At 34.3% G+C, this 19,403-nt stretch overlaps 1 protein-coding gene across 1 annotated transcript in view; it reads right to left on the minus strand.

The window, feature by feature from the left end:
• Nucleotides 1-19,403, minus strand: part of Malrd1 (MAM and LDL receptor class A domain containing 1) — a 475,502-nt gene that overhangs the window by 143,340 nt on the left and 312,759 nt on the right. Inside the window, exons 30-31 of the mRNA XM_048367779.1 lie at nucleotides 12,521-12,649; nucleotides 5,702-5,863 (exon numbers count right to left, since the gene is read on the minus strand). Of these exons, the coding sequence (XP_048223736.1) occupies nucleotides 5,702-5,863; nucleotides 12,521-12,649 (291 nt within the window). The remainder of the gene's footprint in view (nucleotides 1-5,701; nucleotides 5,864-12,520; nucleotides 12,650-19,403) is intronic.

Here is a 19,403-nt window from a genome sequence, read left to right on the forward strand (position 1 = left end):
TATTGTATATAACATATGTAAAACATCTTGTAAGCATAATGAAGGCCCTATGAAATAAGTTATGTTATTTTTCATTTTAGCACAAGAGAGTTTTTAAGCAATGGCTAGTCATACATAAATAATCAGAATTTAAAACTCAGAAATCCAGCTTCAGAATTCATTCTTTTAAGCACTATGCTAGTGATACTTTAATGTTTGTTTTTATTCTATTTTATTGACATATTAAATGTACACAGTAAAACTTTCCATAAAGGCATTTTGATATGTGTATTTTAAAAATACAATAAGATACAATCATATATTCATAACATTGCAAAAGATGTGACTCCTATATAATTAGAATTTGTGGAGATGGTCAACTATATAATTAAAAAGAAAATAGAATTATGAAGAGAAATAAATAAAGAGACAGCAGCCTTGTCTGTTATGTTTTCATTAATTCATGTTACACAAATGTCTCCCTTGCCATTAAATCTCATCTATAATAAGACCAAAAAAATTATTCTTGGGTAGGACAGAGAGTGACTTGATATTTGGAGGTTCTCTTGACAAATTAGCAAAATCTCCAAAAGAACTCATCAATGCACTTGTGATGAGCATTGAAATGGCCTCACTGAGTACCTCATTCTCCATCTTGCTAACAATAAGCTGAAAAGATTCATTAAGGACAGTTTTAATTAACAGCAATGTTTGGATGCTTAGAAATGCTCTTTGAATACGTTGACATTCTTACAGAGAATTTTGTTTTCCTAGAGGGTCAAAATTAATTAGTGTCTTTACAATTTATCTAGCAGCCCATTGTTTCAAAGATGCCTAAACAAGGGCCTTGAGCTACATTCATGTACTGAGGATAGTTTAATTAGTATGCATTGAGGAGAGCACTCTAAAAAAATCCACTGTCTCAAGTAGCATTTAGCCAGGAGGAGAATGTGGTATCCTGTCAGAATAATTTCTGTTTCATTTGTGGTCATCATAGTTGTACAAAGTATTGTATAATTAACCAGATTCAAAACTCTCTCCAAGGTCTTTACAGAATCACACAAATCTTAGAAGTCTCAAAAAAGAAAATAGATATGTTCATTAATAGTCCTGAACTACTTCATTGCAAAGGTCAGTGGACATGTATCCTTTCAATAGATCTGTTTATTGAAAGGATCATTGAATTATTGGAAAAGACTTTTCAAATGTGCTTTTCTGAACAATGGATGTGACTCTTCTCTTATCTATTGATGACATTATTGTCCTCTGTACATGTAGGCCTACATATTATACTATTGGTAATGGTTTACCCTGCAAACACGCGCTCTAGTTTTCAAATAAGAGAAACTTTCAAATATAGTATCTAAATAACTTAGGCATTTCGATCTACATGCTATTACATAGACCTTGATAGCAAATATAAGAATTGTTTACTTCTCAAATTTTCCTAAGGAAAATAAATTCTTCCTAAAAACTTATTGTAGGGTAGAATCATTAGATTTAGATATCTGTTCAGGCGGGGCACTGGTGGTTCACAACTGTAATCCTAGATACTCAGAAGAATAAGATCTGAGGATCAAGGTTCAAAATCATTCTAGGTTGAAAATTCCATTAAGCTCTTATCTTCAAGTAACCACCAAAAAGCCAGACGTGGAGCTCAGACTCAAGTAGTAGAGCACTAACCCTAACTGTAAGAAAGAAAACTCAGGAACAGCACCCAGGCACTCAGCTCAGGGCCCAGGACCAGCACCCAAAACAAAAACAAAATATCTCTCCATTGGAATATTTACTGCAATAAAGTATTCATAAATAATTTAATAGTTTATTATAAGCTAATTGTATAGATTTTTATATATCCCTAAATTGGAAGACTATGCTACAACAAAACTATGTTGTTAAAACAATTTCACAACATTCCAATTTATTTGAAGCATACTACTGAAATTGCTAAATCAAACCAAAAGCCTGCTCTTCTTTAAAGACATGCACATTGTGAAAGATTGGCAGTATATACAGAAAGCTTATTGAAGGTAGAACTCAGTACTAGTATTACAGATGAATTTTTCTTTGCCTATTATTATAAACATTTTAGAAATCATATATAGTTTAGTAAAAACAAAACTGATAAAATTGAGAAGCAATACCTTAGACTTTTCTAATGACAAACTCTAACAATATCTAGCACAAACACAAATATGCTACCATGGATGGAATTCTAGTTATTATTTACTTATTTTCTTTCGGTTTTAAATTTATTTCCACTCTTCACCACCCCAAATCATATCATGCTTCAAAACAATTCATGCTAATTTTTTAAAGACTAGTTTTCTCCCTTTACTCATTGTTCATTGAAATGTCAACATATATATGTACACACATGCACAAATAAGAGGGAGTTTGATGACTTTTGCTTTAGAAAAACTGAACCTCATTGTGCATTCATGATATTACATGATTTTCACAATATATTTTTGGAAATCAACAAAAATCCAGTACACAGTACTAAACTTTTTTTTCTTTTTCTTCTTTTTTTTTTGCCAGTCCTGGGACTTGAACTCAGGGCCTGAGCACTGTCCTTGACTTCTTTTTGCTCAAAGCTAGGACTTTACCACTTGAGCCACAGTATCAGTTCTGGATTTTGCTGTACATGTGGTGCTGAGGAATTGAACTCAGGGCTTCATGTATACAAGGCAAGCACTTTACCACTCGGTCATATTCCCAGTCCCATGTTACTAAACTTAAAAAAAATTAACTGTAAAGGTCATGTATAAAGGGGTTACAGTTACATAGTACATTTCTTTTGAACAGTGTCACCCACTCCCTTGTCCTCTCTCCCAGTTCCCCTCCCCCCAAATTGTAGAGTTCATTCCCAACATAGGGTCTATTGAAAATCATTTCTGAATAGCTTCACCATTTGCCCCACTTCTCCTTCCTCTCCCAAATGAGATAGACTTATATACAAGTAAAAAGGGGTACATAAATCAAACACAGTGACAAAAGGGAATAAACCAAAGAAAAAAGGAAAGGAAAAAAAAAGGACTACACTTCTATCACTTCTACAAGCATCATTTCATATGGTCATATGCACCTAGTTACTGGGGATATGTTATTGCATTCTGTGAATCTCACAAGTGACCTTTGTTTCTAGAGTGATCTATATTCTCAAATGGTGGAGATTTTGTCCCCTATGACATAGCTGACAAGTTCTAAAAAATACTCTTGATTTGTTTTGAATAAGTGGAGAGAAATCCCATAGTTCATAAAGGCCTGAGAGTCTGCTAAACATCATGACAACCCCTCTACATTCATTTGACCTCCCCAAATGTCACCAGCACCCAGTTTGAAACATCAGTCAGGCATAGGATGATTATCTCTCTTTTGATGGGTATGGTGATTCACCCCTTCCCATTATTGTGCCTAATGCTGTTTTGTTTGTGGCCTGTTTTGACCAGCATTTTCACCGTTTCAGCTCCCAGACCTGAGCAGTTATTCCCAACTTACTAATGCAAATCTTTCCTTTTTACTTCCAATTTCTCACAAGCTATGGATTTAATTTATTATGTTTGTTCATTATATTTTCCTCCCATCTAGAATGTAAGCAACATACCGCAGTAGTGACTTCTGTCTACTTTATGCACCAATGAACTAGAAAGTGTCTGATATTTGAATAAATGAATAAGTAAAGGAACACAAGTGATGGTATAGTGGGCATTTTTAATTCCCCAATTATTATTTTTGCTGCAAATTATGCTGAAATAAATATACTGACACATAAGTCCTTGAGTGTAGACTTTTATTTGTCTATGCAACCAGAATGCTTTCTAAATTTGGTTTAGAAAGTGGCTTTTAAATGTTCCTGCCTCTGAATCATACATAGTTTATTCTGTTTTCTTGGGAGAATTTAAGCATTTACTCCATCTGGAATACATATCTTAATGTGATATAGAGCTGGAATTTAATTTTATGCCCTTGTAGGTGGATAACTAGGTATGTTAGCATCATATTAAAAAAGCACCACTTTCCCATTGAGTTAAAATATTCATATTTGTTCTACATGAAAGCTACTAATTATGATCTCAGCTTCTTGGCTTTCTATTCTCCTCAAATGTACTATACATCAAATTCATATTTTTATAATAAAATACTATGAAAGAAAAAGGAAATATAAGTAAGAAGATGAATTTTAAAAATTACTCCAATAGGTCTTTCTTTATTATTATTGTTTTTAATGTACTACGGTTTAATCCCCTGTTATCACTGTATTTGATTTGGGTACCCTGTGTATTGCACATATGTTTATCTGAATTAGGGAATGGAAGGGGAACAACAAAATTGTGAGGCAAAGGGTAAACCAATGTAACATCAGTACTCACAAGACAATATATTGGAAATGAAGTTTAAAACTTGAGGGGGGCTGGGAGGGAGAGCTAGTGGGAGAAAAAAAGGGAAGGGGGTAACAATGATTTTCGACAAGATATATACTCACTACCTTATGTAGGTATTGTAACCCCTCTCTACATCACCTTGATCATAATTAAAATAAACCAGACACCCATGTTAAAACTGAGCTTCATGATATAGTCAGCCTGCCTTGCATCTAAAAATAATGAAACAAGGTGTTCTTTTCATTAGTCATATAATGGTAAAACCAATCTTTCATACATTGCCTTCTCAATGTTACTTTAATTTCATATCACCTTGTTCCTTGTTTTACTTCATTGTGCCTATGTTTCAATTGTTTTGAAAAATATTGTATTAGGGATCTCCAGATGAACAGAACCAATAAAATCTGCACATCTACAGAAAAAGATTTACTTTAAGATTTATTGGCTCATGCAGCTCCAGAGTCTTCTAAGTATAATCCACATCTTTTAGAGGAGACTAACAGCAAAGAAACCCATGTAAATGCATGGTAAAGATGGAGTCCAAAGACAATCTATTGAGGAATTCTCCCTTGCTTCAGAGGCTGGTCTGTTCTGTTCTATTCAGACCTTTCTCTGATTGGATGCCAGATTTTGGAGGATAATCTGATTCAGTCAAGGTTTAAATGTTTACCTCACCTAAAAGTAAATTCAAGCTGCGATTGAAACATCAAAAATATCTCAGGCTACTTTTCATTTTTAAGAAATTCTATATGTTATCTTTATGTAATTCATTGTTTTCATCCATCACAAAAGTTAGATCTCTGAAAATAAATAAATAAATAAAACAAATGTGTTGACTCTTCAGAATTTGTAGATAAAAGGAAGTGAGAACATAGGATTACCTCTATTTTGGTAATAAAGCTATTAAAGATTACTTTCATCTTAAAGCACAGAGCAGGATTTGGGAAGCTGTTGTTCTCTCAGATCATCACCACTTACCTTTCCTGTTTGGGCTGCTGCAGGTCAGAGGGACAAGAATGTAAGAGCAGTCAGCGGCTGTCCATTGTGAAAGCAGGAGAACCCTTGTCACTACCAGGTGTATATGTTTACCTGTTGTGTCCATTCATCTAAATGACCCACCTCTGTTATGACTGAATGCCAATCATAACTGTAAGGTGGCATGAATGAAACCTTATGAGTAATAGGCTTCTTTGAGAGAAGGTCAGCTCTGGGTCTATTTAATAATAGAAAGGATGAAACAAAGGAGCAGACTCCACAAAAAGTGCACTGGAACACTCACACAGACGATTGAAGTAGACTTCTAGCCTGTGGACACAGACTTAGATTATTAGATTTACCTGGTGTATGATCAGAATCTGGACTTGATGCTTCGGTAGGAATTCTGTTACCAATGGTCCAATCCAAGTCATTCTCCGGACCTTGAGTAAGACTACAGGCTGTGGTCCAGTTTCCTGAAGGTGTTTCAAAATTACAGCTTCCGGTGGTATTTGTATAATAGCCTAGTGAAACACAAACAGTCAAGGAAGTTTCAGGAAAAATTTATCATATTTCTATTGCACTGTATGTTTTATTCATTTTGAATTAGTATTTGCCTTTTTTTAGATCTTCGTGAGCAAGCTATATACAATAAAACCATTTGTTTGCGTCAGTGATCTTCCATGATGATTTATCAAAGAAGCTGGAAGCAGGTTCTGCCTGAATAATGTCATTTATACCTTAAGAAATTACCTGAAATGACTAATAGTGTTTATAGATGACAGATAAAACTGTCTATAAATGAACAATGTAGATAACATTATGATAATAAGGATAATTAAGGCTGGGATTGTGGCTTAGTGGTAGGATGCATGAAGCCCTGAGTTCAATTCCTTGGTACAACATAAATAAAAAATGTAAAACAAACAACAAAAAACAGCGCATTTACTTATAAAAAAAGGATAATTCAGATCAAATAAATAGAACACTTCCATTGTTCGTATATTTAATGAAATATTTTTCATCACTCTGATGTTTCAATAACAAACACCACTAGAGAGGCAACATCATTTACTAAAAGAAAAGGTGATTTGGGGAAAAGCAATAAACAGTACAGGGCACAAAGCCTTTGGGTATTATACCAATCACAGAAGCACAACATTTCAGAGCTAATCACTGAATAATGGAAGAAACTCTTAAAAAGCACTGATTGATAACTCATTAAAAATTAAATTGTACATAAGAAAAAAATTAATAAGTGAATATCCACTAGTAATCTGTGAAGAGCTCCATAATAATACCCTGATATCCAGGCTTTTCTTTTTCTTTTTTTTTCAGCAAAGAAGTAATTATTTTTTAACACTTAGCTATATTATAGACAGAATGAGTTATCAGATTATTTAATTATTATGAATCAACTGATTGTCACTGACATTTCCTTTCATTTATAAAGGTATATGTTAAAATTTGTGTTCTTTATAAACATTTTTCTTGTCAATAACTTTCTCTGAATATCAAATAAGCATCATCGTATAGAATATTAATCTGAAAAATCTTTTTTGTTATGTGGATGTCAAATATTGAAAACACAGTTTTCATGTTTTTATACACAGTCTTCTGGATTCTTCAGTGGATATTTGTAAAACATTTCATTTTACTTCTTAGGCTCCATTGCATCTTAACTTTTAATTATGCACATTATTTTCGCTCCTCTGCATAACTATAATTCATTTATTTTATGTGTGCCTATGTATGGAATCTGTATGTCCTTTAGTGTATGTCTTATCCATTTAATAAAGAATGCATAGATATATGTATGTAAATAAGAAAATCAATTTTACCATATCTAGATAAGCTTCTATGATATATATAATATTACAACATACATGTGAAACTGTCATTGCATATTCTTCACATGATGTTGCATACAGGTTTGGTACTGCTCTATATTTATGTAACTCACTCCAAGACACAGCTTGGAGCTATATGGCTTTATCTACATCTTTCCTATTTACTGTCCATCCTGTCCCATTTTGTCACATGGCTTTATCTTTGACTTTGAAGACATCTGTCAATTCTAGATAGATATTCTTACAGTTTGTTCTCTCTCCACTTCAAAATATGTCCCTTTTCCTTTTCTGAAAAGGTGTCATCTTTCCTGTTATAGGATAAACTCTGCCTTCATCTCAAGTCATCAAAACATCATTATTTGTTTCCCACAGCTTCATTTCTTCAAAGCACACAACGTTTCCGTGTCTTTTAATCCTGCATTCTCTACTCATGTCATTCCTGTGACTCACAGATGGACACAGGTGCTCTGTTCATAGATAATAGATGGATAGATGAATAGATAGGTAGATAAATAGAAAGACAGATAGATGCAGATAGATAGATAGATAGTAGATAGATTTTTATTTGCTTAAATTTCTCACTCTATAAATCCCCTTTCATATTTTTCCCATAGCCTTTGACATTTTAAACAGATGGCCTGCAAACTTACAACTTACAATGGAATTCAGCCTAACATCTTCAAAAGCTTCTTGAATATTTCATTTGGAATATGCAACTGTCACTTCAAAACCAACAAACCTCAAATCTATTCATCATTTATTTCTACAAATGGGTCATTCTCTGAGATTACAGTTCAATTTCCCCACATGAATCTTCTTTTTAGGGACTCAAACCTTCAAAGTTACCTTTGATTTCATGTTCTTCCCTTCCTTTTCCAATGTGTCACCAGCCCCCATAGATTCTTTCTTGAGAACATCGCTAGTTTTCCCTTCTTTGTAAGTTTCATGACTATGCATTGGGTCAAATGCCCGGTTTATTGTAAAAGGCTGTCTTTAGTGTAGGCTCCATTCTGTCCACCTTACAATTCACATTAAGCATCTTGAAGATTACGTTTGTGTTGCTTTTTCTTGCTTAAAGAATTCTGTTCTTCACACCATATGAAAATATTCCCACAACTTACTGCTTTGAATACAATAACATTTATTTGGATGCAAGTATTTTTAGGATGAAATATGTCTCATTTTAAAATTCTCTCTATTCCAGCCAAATTTTCAGATTACCTCTCAAATGCATAAACTGATTAAAAAAACATGTTTATTTAGGATTACTTCTTTGACTTAAAACATACTCTCTATAGCAGGTGATGACTTTTCTCAGTCATTTTTTCACTGTCTTAAGACAGAACTTTGATTTACTAGTATATTTTTTTTCAAATTTTTATTATCAAACTGATGTACAGAGAGGTTACAGTTTCATACGTTAGGCATTGGATACATTTCTTGTACTGTTTGTTACCTTGTCCCTCATACCCCCCTCCCCTTCCCCCTTACCCTTCCCCCCCCCCCAAGGTGTTCAGTTCACTTACACCAAACAGTTTTGCAAGTATTGCTTTTGTAGTTGTTTGTCTTTTTTTATACCCTGTGTCTCTCAATTTTGGTATTCCCTTTCAATTTCCTAGTTCCAATACCAGTATACACGGTTTCCAATATACTCAGATAAGATTACAGAGATAGTGTAGGTACAACCACAGGAAGGTGATACAAGGACTGTCTTTCTGTCACTCAGGTGTGTCTCTCAAGGTGGCTCATAGTTCATCTACTCAATTGTGGACATGATTAATTCTTTTATATCATCTCTATTAGATCAGGCATAGTTTTGGGATGCAACTGCAGAATACAAGGCTTACCATGGAAATTTTCCTACTGTGGTTTCAGGGGAAAGTTTGCCTTAACTCATAAAAAAGGAAGAAAATCCATTTGTTGATGTCTAGAATTTTAGTTTCAAAGATTTAAAAACAACAACAACAACAAAAGGCCTGCAGATAGCATAGCATAAAAGGAGCCCATACAAATATATAGTTTTGATGTTAATAATAAGTTACTGAATTAACCAACTTAGAGTTGCTAAGCCTGAAACTTCTTGCTACCTAACATAATATATGTTGCTTATTGTTTGTAATAGACTGCAATTGGGCCCAAGAATCTAAAATACAAATTAAATTAACTTTAACAGACAGAATTAATTTATCTGACTAAATAAAGGTTTGGAAGTTATGATTTTGGAACAAGTGGTGTGGTCCAAATCCTTAGTTTTTCTTTTTGCCATCTTTTCTTTCCTGTGCTCTTCCATGGTTCCATGACGAGCATGATGAATAAAAAAAAAAAATCATAGTTGGCTTCCTCTCAGTATGAAGTACATCAGTGTCATGATCCCATCCCCTAATTTCTATGGATCTCTTTTAATTAAAAAAAAAAGTTTGAAGAAGATGATTTTTTTTTGCTGTTCCCAATGCTACCAGAATTGAGCATTTTTTGTTTATGAAAGATAAAGGAATTAGGTACCCAGCAAATACTGCCAGGGTGTTTATACCAATTTTCTCCTCTAGGGATCTTAGTTTGTATCTCTTCTCCATTCTATTAAGAAAATCAAACCATCTGTGAACAACCAGTCCAAGGCTCATTTTTGCAGACCACATTTGGTCTCTGTGTGGTATGGTGTGTAAGGCATTTATTTACCAGTAACCAAGCATAATTTAGAAGTCCATTACTTGTTTATCTCAACATGTAGTTACTATAAACATGTATTTGTAAACTGCTAAGATTTCTCAATTGCTTCTTATAAAATTTAGATGGTTTAGTAAATATCTACCAAAAGAACATTATATAAATACTTTAATATTTATTAATGTATATATATATGTGTGTGTGTGTGTGTGTGTGTCAGTATTTTAAAAATGGCTGTTACTTTATTTAAAAAAAATAATGAGTGCAGATTGTGACTTTTGTCACAATCCCATGAGGGGAATTGAAGAATTGATAACACAAAAAACAACTGTGATTGTCCCAATGATGGAATATTTGTCCATATGGCTATATTATCAGTAAAATATTTTTCAAGTTTCATTTTAAAAGACATAGCTCCATATGTCATCATGTTTAATTCCTTATGTTCACACAGTCTTCCTTTATGCTATAACATAATTCAAGACACTTAAATAATAGTATTCTCTCAAGTGAAAAATAGTTTTCATTACTAATTGCCTTCTTGCTACAATGAGAAGGATTTCAAAGATTATGGGTATGGAGACAGTGCTACGATGGAATAATTATGTGTTTCTAAATTGTTAATAGGAGAGGAGAAAGAGCACCCAAACAAATACTGCACACTTCCAACAAGAACCGTCTACACCAAATATAGATAATTTTTTTCTATAAAAAATCCTAGCCTACTTCTGACTTACTTTTTTTTTTTTGGCCAGTCCTGGGCCTTGGCCTCAGGGCCCGAGCACCGTCCCTGGCTTCTTCCCGCTCAAGGCTAGCACTCTGCCACTTGAGCCACAGCGCCGCTTCTGGCCGTTTTCTGTATATGTGGTGCTGGGGAATCGAACCTAGGGCCTCGTGTATCCGAGGCAGGCACTCTTGCCACTAGGCTATATCCCCAGCCCCTGACTTACTTTTTTTTGAGAAATAAATATCTCATTTGATACAAATGATGCAATCCTGCAACAGGTAATAACAAGCACAAAAGGAAGGGTTTTTTCTTTTGTTATTAACCAATGGTCATAATTGTATCACAAAGAACAACTGCATTTCTTTTATGATAGTGTGAAGAATTATAGTTGGCAAATTTCAAATAATATAAAAATACTGAAATAGAAGAGGCTAAAATAATTAATTCCAGAATGTTAAACAAATAGTTCACATAATCAAATATATTCATTTATGCAATATATTTACTTAATGCTCATAACATTCTACTGGCTGGTTATTATTACAACAACTAGAAATGAGGAAAATGAATCTCTGAGAACTTAAATAACTGCCCAACAAATGGAAGATGTAGTCAAAATGAAGACTGCATTTTAATAACCCCAAGCTCAATTTGTTTCTTATACATCCCTAATTATTACTTGGAAAATATTGCCATTCTGCCATTGCATAAAGTATATTACCTATCTGACTGCAAAAATCCAGCTCTAATGCTTACAATTCCTCAGGAAACATCAGTGTAAAAAAGTCTTGAAATCAATTAACATATTAATGATATGTGCTGCTCAGTGTTCTTTATGTATTTGAACCAAATCCATGAAGAGGTTTTAGGAAAAGTGACTTCAAATTGACACCATATTGCTTTCATTGTAATAAAGGTAAGGATTTCTTGGAATGATCAATAGAAATTGTCCCACTAATCGTATGACTATGTAACTGATTTTAGTTTCTAAAAACTAAAATTTCCCATATATCAAATAGGTGAAAGCCAATCTAAATCATCTCACTGGTTTTCCTGGGGTCCTTGAAGACTAGCTCTTGGGATTCTAGCATCCACAGAAACCAGGATGATGGCTGCCTATCTTATTCTTTGTAGCTGCCATGTTGTGTAAAGCTAAAGTTCCAGAGAATAAATTGCTGTGAAGTTGAGAAGTAGGGCGGGGGGATGACAAAAATAATGCCAAATTCTAAACTTAATAAGCCATTATGGAAGTGACTGCTCAGTTCCACCTGATGGTTTCCAATCATACCAACTAATAGCAAACTCCCTGCTGGCATATTCAACCCATAGACAACCAAACTGAAATTGTTATTGAGGTAATGAATATTAGGGGTTGCTTTTCTTGTTTGAAACATCAAGATTCCATAGGGAAGCTCATCAACAAGAGTCACAAAAGTATTTGAATTTCAATATATTGTATTTTTATATTATATACTTGTTTATAGATAGCTTTTTAAAATAGCTTGAATTAAATCTTGGATTTAAATTAACCAGTAGAGGCACTCCTAGTCTTCATTCTCTTACACTGTAATTCATAAAATGTATTAAACTAGTCATTATTTAATATTGATCCTCATGTATGAAATAAGACAATATTGAGAAAAAGGAAGTCAAAGCTAATGGGAAAATTTAGAGAGCTAGTTCAGTTTCCAGGCATTTTAATTCTAGCCCTACATAATTCTGCCTATTTATGTGATGTGTAATTTGCTGTAGTTTACAATGGAGAAGACTTCCATTTGGGTACTTGTATAGAACGGTAGGGAAAATGTTTGGTGAGTCTGAGTCACTGCTAGTGCGTGGAGAGAATATATGTTTTCAGCCATGAGTGTCAATAGATTACTCTTCTCACAAGGTGCGAACCTGAGCTAGTTGGCTGGCTGTATGTGGACAGATCCACTTACCACAGTGAGCTTCATCAGATCTGTCCTGGCAGTCTGGCTTATAGTCACACACAAGGTAGGATGGAATACACTTCTTGTTCTGGCACAAAAAATCCGTAGCTTCCAAGCAAATCTCAGAAACCTCTCCAACTAATGAAAGCAAAGACAAAAAACAAAAACAGAAGCATTTGAAGACTCCCATTACATTATAGATTCTACATTAAGTTAGGTTTTAACGGCTTCCCAAGGTAGTTGTCTAGAACCCTATTTTGCCTATATTTCTGAACCCAAGGAATGGCCATTAATTTTTAATAAGCATCCATACTTCTGACCAAGGCAGGAAGAATCTTCTTGCTAGGCTGTTTGTGTGGCTCAAGTGGTAGTGCGCTTGTAAAGCAAATGCGAGAGGCCACAAGTTCAAACCCCATTACTAGAAATAATAAATACATGATTTTTATGCTTTTTATTCTTTACTTCTTTCCTCCACCATCCCAGAATATTTAGCAAACTTGTCCTTGATTGTTTAACAACATAAACACTTATTTCCAGCATGCATACCATATATAGTATTAATTGTATCTACTATGGTTCTATGTTGACCTTATTGTAGAAGTGGGTATAAAAGTACAGAAAAAAATCAATTACCTGTACAAAAAAACTTCTCATTTTCAAGGGCATATTTGACTTTCCTAAAAAGTAAGGTTCTAGAACCCTTTTGATTTTGACATTATTAATGTTCTTTCATGGAGAACAAGAGACTTTGTAGTGGTGCATAGTATGATTCAAATCTTTTAAACAGTGTCCCTTGTCTATTATTTATGTAGTGAGGTTATCTTGGGATACTGTTACATAAGTCCCAATTTATGAGCAAATTTTAGGGCCAAACTGATTAAGTTATTGGGTTTTTTAAAATAGAATAAATACAAACAAGTCTAATCACAGCAAAATATTATTTCGACCCTTCCTACTGAACTTTCTTATATTTGGATGATGTGGAAAATTTTAATCTAGAATTATTTTGACAAAGGATTTCAATAAGTTCTCCAGAACTTATAAAAGCTTTACTGTGGACTGAGGATGTGTTGAAAATAAAACACCAAGTATACATTCTTTACTTCTTAATTATTAACAAAAAGGACAGCTATAATAAGACTATTTGATGTGTTCTTCTAACAAAATTTTAAAACTTCCCTAATGAAATATATCAAGACTGGGTAATTTGGTGAAATTTTATTAATTTTTACCAGCCTTAGAATTTGCATCTGTTAAGAGGATATATTGAAGTTTATATATGAAGAAAACAGGTAGGTGAACATTGAAAGACCTAAGGTATGTAAATATTTTGGCATAGGTGTTTAAGAAATATGTTATTATTATCTATGATTATATACCAATATTAAATATTAACTTTTCCATTTCTCTCTTGATTCTTATTTTTTGCCTCTTGGTTTTTTCTTCATTAAAATGGACTCTTGTAAGATTTCTATAAAATAAAATGTGTAACATTAGCAAAGTATTTCTTATAGATAATGTTTAATATCATTATGATTGATGGTGTATATCATGATAGAAATCAAATTCTGGGATTACTGATGTAAACCACTATATTCAGTTCAAAACTTCTATCTTAGCAAATATAAGTTTAGGTGAATGAATTTTTATTTCTCTCTTTCCTTCCTTCCTTCCTTCCTTCCTTCCTTCCTTCCTTCCTTCCTTCCTTCCTTCCTTCCTTCCTTTATCTCCTTCTAATTTACTTCTATAAAATCAAAATCTAGAAATTTAAGTAAAATATTTCTTTTAGGAATATTCATCCATGATTACATAAAGTAATGTATGACATGAATGAGTCTTGGTTCCATCTAAGTGAAGACTCAAACATCCTGAAAACAAAAAGCAAGTAAAAATATACTTGCTTTTACATATTCACCTTTTACATAAATGTATAGTAAGTATTCATATAACTGCACAAATTATCTTTAAAATGTATGGATACATGACCCCATACCCAGATAGAATAAATTGCCCTAAAATGGGGCTTTAGGGAGAGCCCATTGTTGAAGTTCCCCAAGAGGATTTAATGTACAGCCAACATTGAGACTCAAAATCAATGGTACATTTCATGATAAACAAAAAGCATTTAATGTTTTTTTTTTTTTTAAGAAATGGTAAGGAAAGAGCAGGAAGGGATAAAATCAGAAAAGGAAGGGGAATGATTATTTGTTTTGCTCTTCAGAAAAATGCATTTTCTATTATGGGCTGTGGGTAACCAGAAAGAACTAGAGAATAAAATTAAGCAAGCAGTGTATTTTTGGGAATACACTTTCTGGAGTCCTGAAAGAGCCAGAGATTCAGAGTTTTTCTTAATTATCTAAACACAGATATTGTGGCTTACACTCATGGACAGCCTCCAGCTAACCCTACTTAACGATGTCTTCTCAAGGTCTCCCAGGCATTCTCCAGGTTGGAAAATTGCATCCAGTGCTCAAAGAGAGCATATTCTGTTCAAATTATGTTCCATGTGTTTGTGACATGTAGTATGTATCACCAGTGATCCCTCTCCCCTAATGTTACCAACCTTCAAAGAATATACTAGCTATGATCTAGAAATATATTACTACAATCAATTATGCAGTGATAAAATAAATAATTTCTCTGTGTTTCCATTTCCTTATCTGTTTTCTCTTAATCAGTTTCCAAGTTTAATCCTGGTATACATTAAAAGAACCTTTGACTACTTAGGACTACGCTTACATTTAAAGCAATAAAAGGAAAGAAAGCCAAATGAATTCCTGAGAGTCCTAGATAATCAGGATAATCACCTAATTCCACATTTTAGTTTCCACCAGAGTGGGACAATTAAGAGAATTCTAATTAGCCACTGAGAAATAAACAACTAAAATGAATTGAGGGTTTTCCTCAGTGCAAAACACAATAGATTTAAAAAATTAAAATAGCTGGATTATACATAGAAGCAAGTACATTGTTTTTGAAGGAAAAGAAATTAAAAAGACAAAAATACTCAAAACATTTTTGGTACATTTGTAGGTAAGGGACTTTGGGAAAAATGGAACAGAATAAGATAGAATAATTAAAATCATAAATGGTTAAGTTAAAGGTAAATGCTGGAGCACCGCAGTGATCTGCCCCCTAAATTCATTTGCTAAAATCCCAATCTCTATCACCTCAAAAAGATCCATTTTGTGGCTTAGGTATTTTAAAGAGGTGATTACAGTGATCCTCAATTATTCACAAAGGATATACCCCAAGTTACATGTTAACTGTCTAAAACTGCAGATCATGGAGAACTGTGTATCTTTCCTATGCATACATTCCAGGTTTAATTTGCAACTCAGGCACAACAAGAGATCAACATCATGAGAACTTTTGCTTTTCATTAAAGAAATGATGTCTCTTTGGCATGTACAAGTGGCCAGTATGTTGGGGGCAGTTAATAAGTAAATAAAGGGTTACCTGACCTCCACCTCTGAAATACTGTGCTTGACTGAGCTGCAGCATGAGAACCCTCAATAAGTGTATATACTGGAGGGAAATTAAAATCATACTATTTCATCTACTTTATCATGAAAAATTTCCTCTCTATGAAGTTAAGAGAAATGAATGGTGAGGTTTTAAAGAAATTGATACATTGTTTTCCCTAAACATAAAAACAAGAGAATCTTGATAGAGTGCTTTACAAATTTATTAAAAATATATTATACCTTTAAGGATGAGACAAAACCAAGCACTAAATAATCTCAAGAGACAGCACATAGATAAACAGAGAAACGAACAGTATATTAAGTAGAATTTTGCTTTAGGAGTTCTTAGTTGGCATTATAGTTATTCCTCTTTCCTTGCAGGGTCCCAATATGTGGATTCCATTAACCATGGCTTGAAGATACTTGAAAATAACTTGTGTCTGTATGAACACATATGGAATTTATTTTCCTGTCATTATTCCATAAATACACAAAACCTAATTTACATGGCATTGATATTGCATTAGGTATCATAAATAAACTAGAAGTGATTTAAAATGTACAGAATGATATATGTAGATTGCTTATACTGTACACAGTACTCTATTTTATTTAAGGCACTTGAGCGTCTCTGAATTTTGGTATCCATGGAGGAACTTAGACCCAATTTCCAGTGAATAATGGGGGAGGGATATATACATTGAAGCCTTGTGATGTTTTTATGTTCTTAAACTCACACATTGTCTTCCAGGGCCTTGTGGCCTGCTTGCTAGTACTCAGTGAAAATATACTGTATATTCCTCTTCATTCCCCTAGTTATAGAACTTAGTTTTCAATCAACTAATTTTGTACAATTCCTTATAATTGGCCATGCTACTAAATTTCTACGTATTCCTTATTAGCATAATTGATGTGTAACAGGTTCAAGGAAACAGTTTTAAATGACACATGATGTGTGTTCTTGTTTCTTTTTCTACCTTACTACTTCCTTCCAGCTGGAAAGAAGCATCAGGGACAGGAACAAAGCAGTCATCCTGAATTATCATCTCCCCAGAATATTCTACTCACTCATCTCTTCTGTTCCCTCTATACCACTCTAGTTTAGCTCAGAAAACCTTCTATTGAAATTCTCAACTTATCTGGCTCATATCCCTCGACACTTACTTATAGTAGGCATTAACTTCTGATGAATGCATGATGTAATATTCTAAAAATTCATTTTCAATGAGCTGATTGTGAACTTGGATTCTAAAATAGGCTTTCTTGTTGCTATGGTGAGGCCAACAGATGAGGAGGTAGATTCCACTGAAAAGACCGATATACTCACAGAGGCCAAAGAAGAAAGGGACACTGCTCATATAGGCAGCTACACTGGGGAAAATCTTAGGGTTGATCAAGACACAGGCAGAAGTAGAGGAATTGTGGGAACATTGCTTTTGGTTTCTGAAAAGGAATTTTGATAGGCTAATTGGAGTGATTTCAGTAAGTGGCATGGCACATTGATTAGAGGCGCCATGTGGTGACTAGCTTAGGTGAATAGTGCCCCAGAGTTTGAAAGTTCCATAAAGGGGAAAGTTGGGGTGAGGGTTCTGGATTGCTAAGATTGCATTTGGAAAGCACACAGAAGTACTAATTGCATACTATTTCCAGGAAATAGACTACAGAAAATAAAACCATTGTTAATATAACTTATATGTCCAGTTTCCTGTCATCCACACAGGCAGGATTCCAGTAGGCATTGTGTACACTTGAATCTTAGCTAGCTTGTCTTATGGTTTATTTCTCAAGATATGTCAATCTGATGATTATGACTGAAAACTGTAGCTATATAAAGGTCATCTGCAGTTACATGCCCTTGCCCTTGAACTCTGTTCAGCCATGCTTTCTACATGGGTATGCTGAATCAGAGGGAGAGAGGAAGAGAGAGAGAGAGAGAGAGAAAGAGAGAGAGAGAAAGAGAGAGAGAGAAGAGAGAGAGAGAGAGAGAGAGAGAGAGAGAGAGAGAGAGAGAGACCTGGGTCCACTAAGGGTAATAAAATAGCTCTGCAGAAAGAAACATTGGCACAGAGACATGATACACAGAAAGAAATGTGGCCTTAAGTTCCCTCTCACTTTTCAATCTCTGGTTTTAATATCTGCCTAAAGCTGTTCTGTGTTCTTGATCTTATGTTTCATGAAATTCCTTGTATCCTTAAGTAAAATCTCTTGATGTTTACTGTTACTGGCAATTAGAGTAGACCTCATTAACATAGAGATTTCTGAAGGGAAAAAACAACAACACAATTTTAAGCTGGTAGAAAGAACTCCAAACCACATTTACTTTTTCTTAGCTTCTTTCTGACCTTTTAATCAACAATTGAAAAAAAATCTTCATTCCCTAGCTCCTCTGAGACAACTTTCCAGGCAATTCATGTGATTTACTTGGCTGACTTCCTTCAAGAATCCATTGTATACTAAAGTTCCTACTCTTAAATGAGATCATGTGTATCTGACTCTAGTCTATCCCTGGCACCCACTTGTCCTTCGATACCTATTAGTTTCCCTTTATTGTCTAGTTAGTTATCCAATGAGTATTTTCATAAAATAGTCACATTAAATGGGACCCACTGATCAATGGAGGAGTAAGGTCAGTATAACAAAGAAGTGGTGATGATTCTCTTGTGCATGTTTCCACTGAGATGTCTGAGGCACCAAGGCTTAGTAGATGGAAACATGTAGCAGAGCCCAGCAGGTCACAGAGGCTCGCAGCATGCCACTGTGTTCCTCTCACAGCTCCTCTCTTTGTTTTTCCACATGCTGTCTAGGGGAAATGTTCACTGGCTGCAAGATTCTCTTCAGGCTTTGGTTGTTTTTCCCAAGTCTCTATAATTCTACAGCCTTAAACCTTTGTCTACAACTCTTCATTACTGTGGCTTAGTGCTCATCTACCTCTCTTTTTAAACATGAAGGCATATATTTACTGGAGCTCCTCTTTTATTAGAAAATTTGTTTTATTTGTGTGCTGGTACTGGGGATTAAATTCTGGTCCCTATATTCTTGCTTAGCCTTTTCATTCAAGGCTCCACTCTTTGAGCTACACCTGACTTTTTGCTTGTTAATTGGCAATAAAGACTGGGGAAGTTTCCTACCCTGGCTGGTATTGAATGACAGTCCTCAGATCTCAGCCCCTTGACTACCTAAATGTGATCCACTAGCACCAAACTCAAAAATGTTGATACTTAAAATGTGCTACTATTAATTTGCTTGTCCTGGAGCTTGAACTTGGGGCTTGCATGTTGTCGCTGAGTATTTTTTTTTGCTCAAGGTTACTAATCTACCACGTAAGCCAACGCTTTACTTCTGTCTTTTGGTAGTTAATGAGAGATAAGAGTCTCACAGACTTTCCTACCTGGCTTAGCTTTGAACCTCAGTCTTACGATCTCAGC

The sequence above is a fragment of the Perognathus longimembris genome, chromosome 18, assembly GCF_023159225.1.
Source record: "Perognathus longimembris pacificus isolate PPM17 chromosome 18, ASM2315922v1, whole genome shotgun sequence".
Classification (NCBI taxonomy): Eukaryota; Metazoa; Chordata; class Mammalia; order Rodentia; family Heteromyidae; genus Perognathus; species Perognathus longimembris.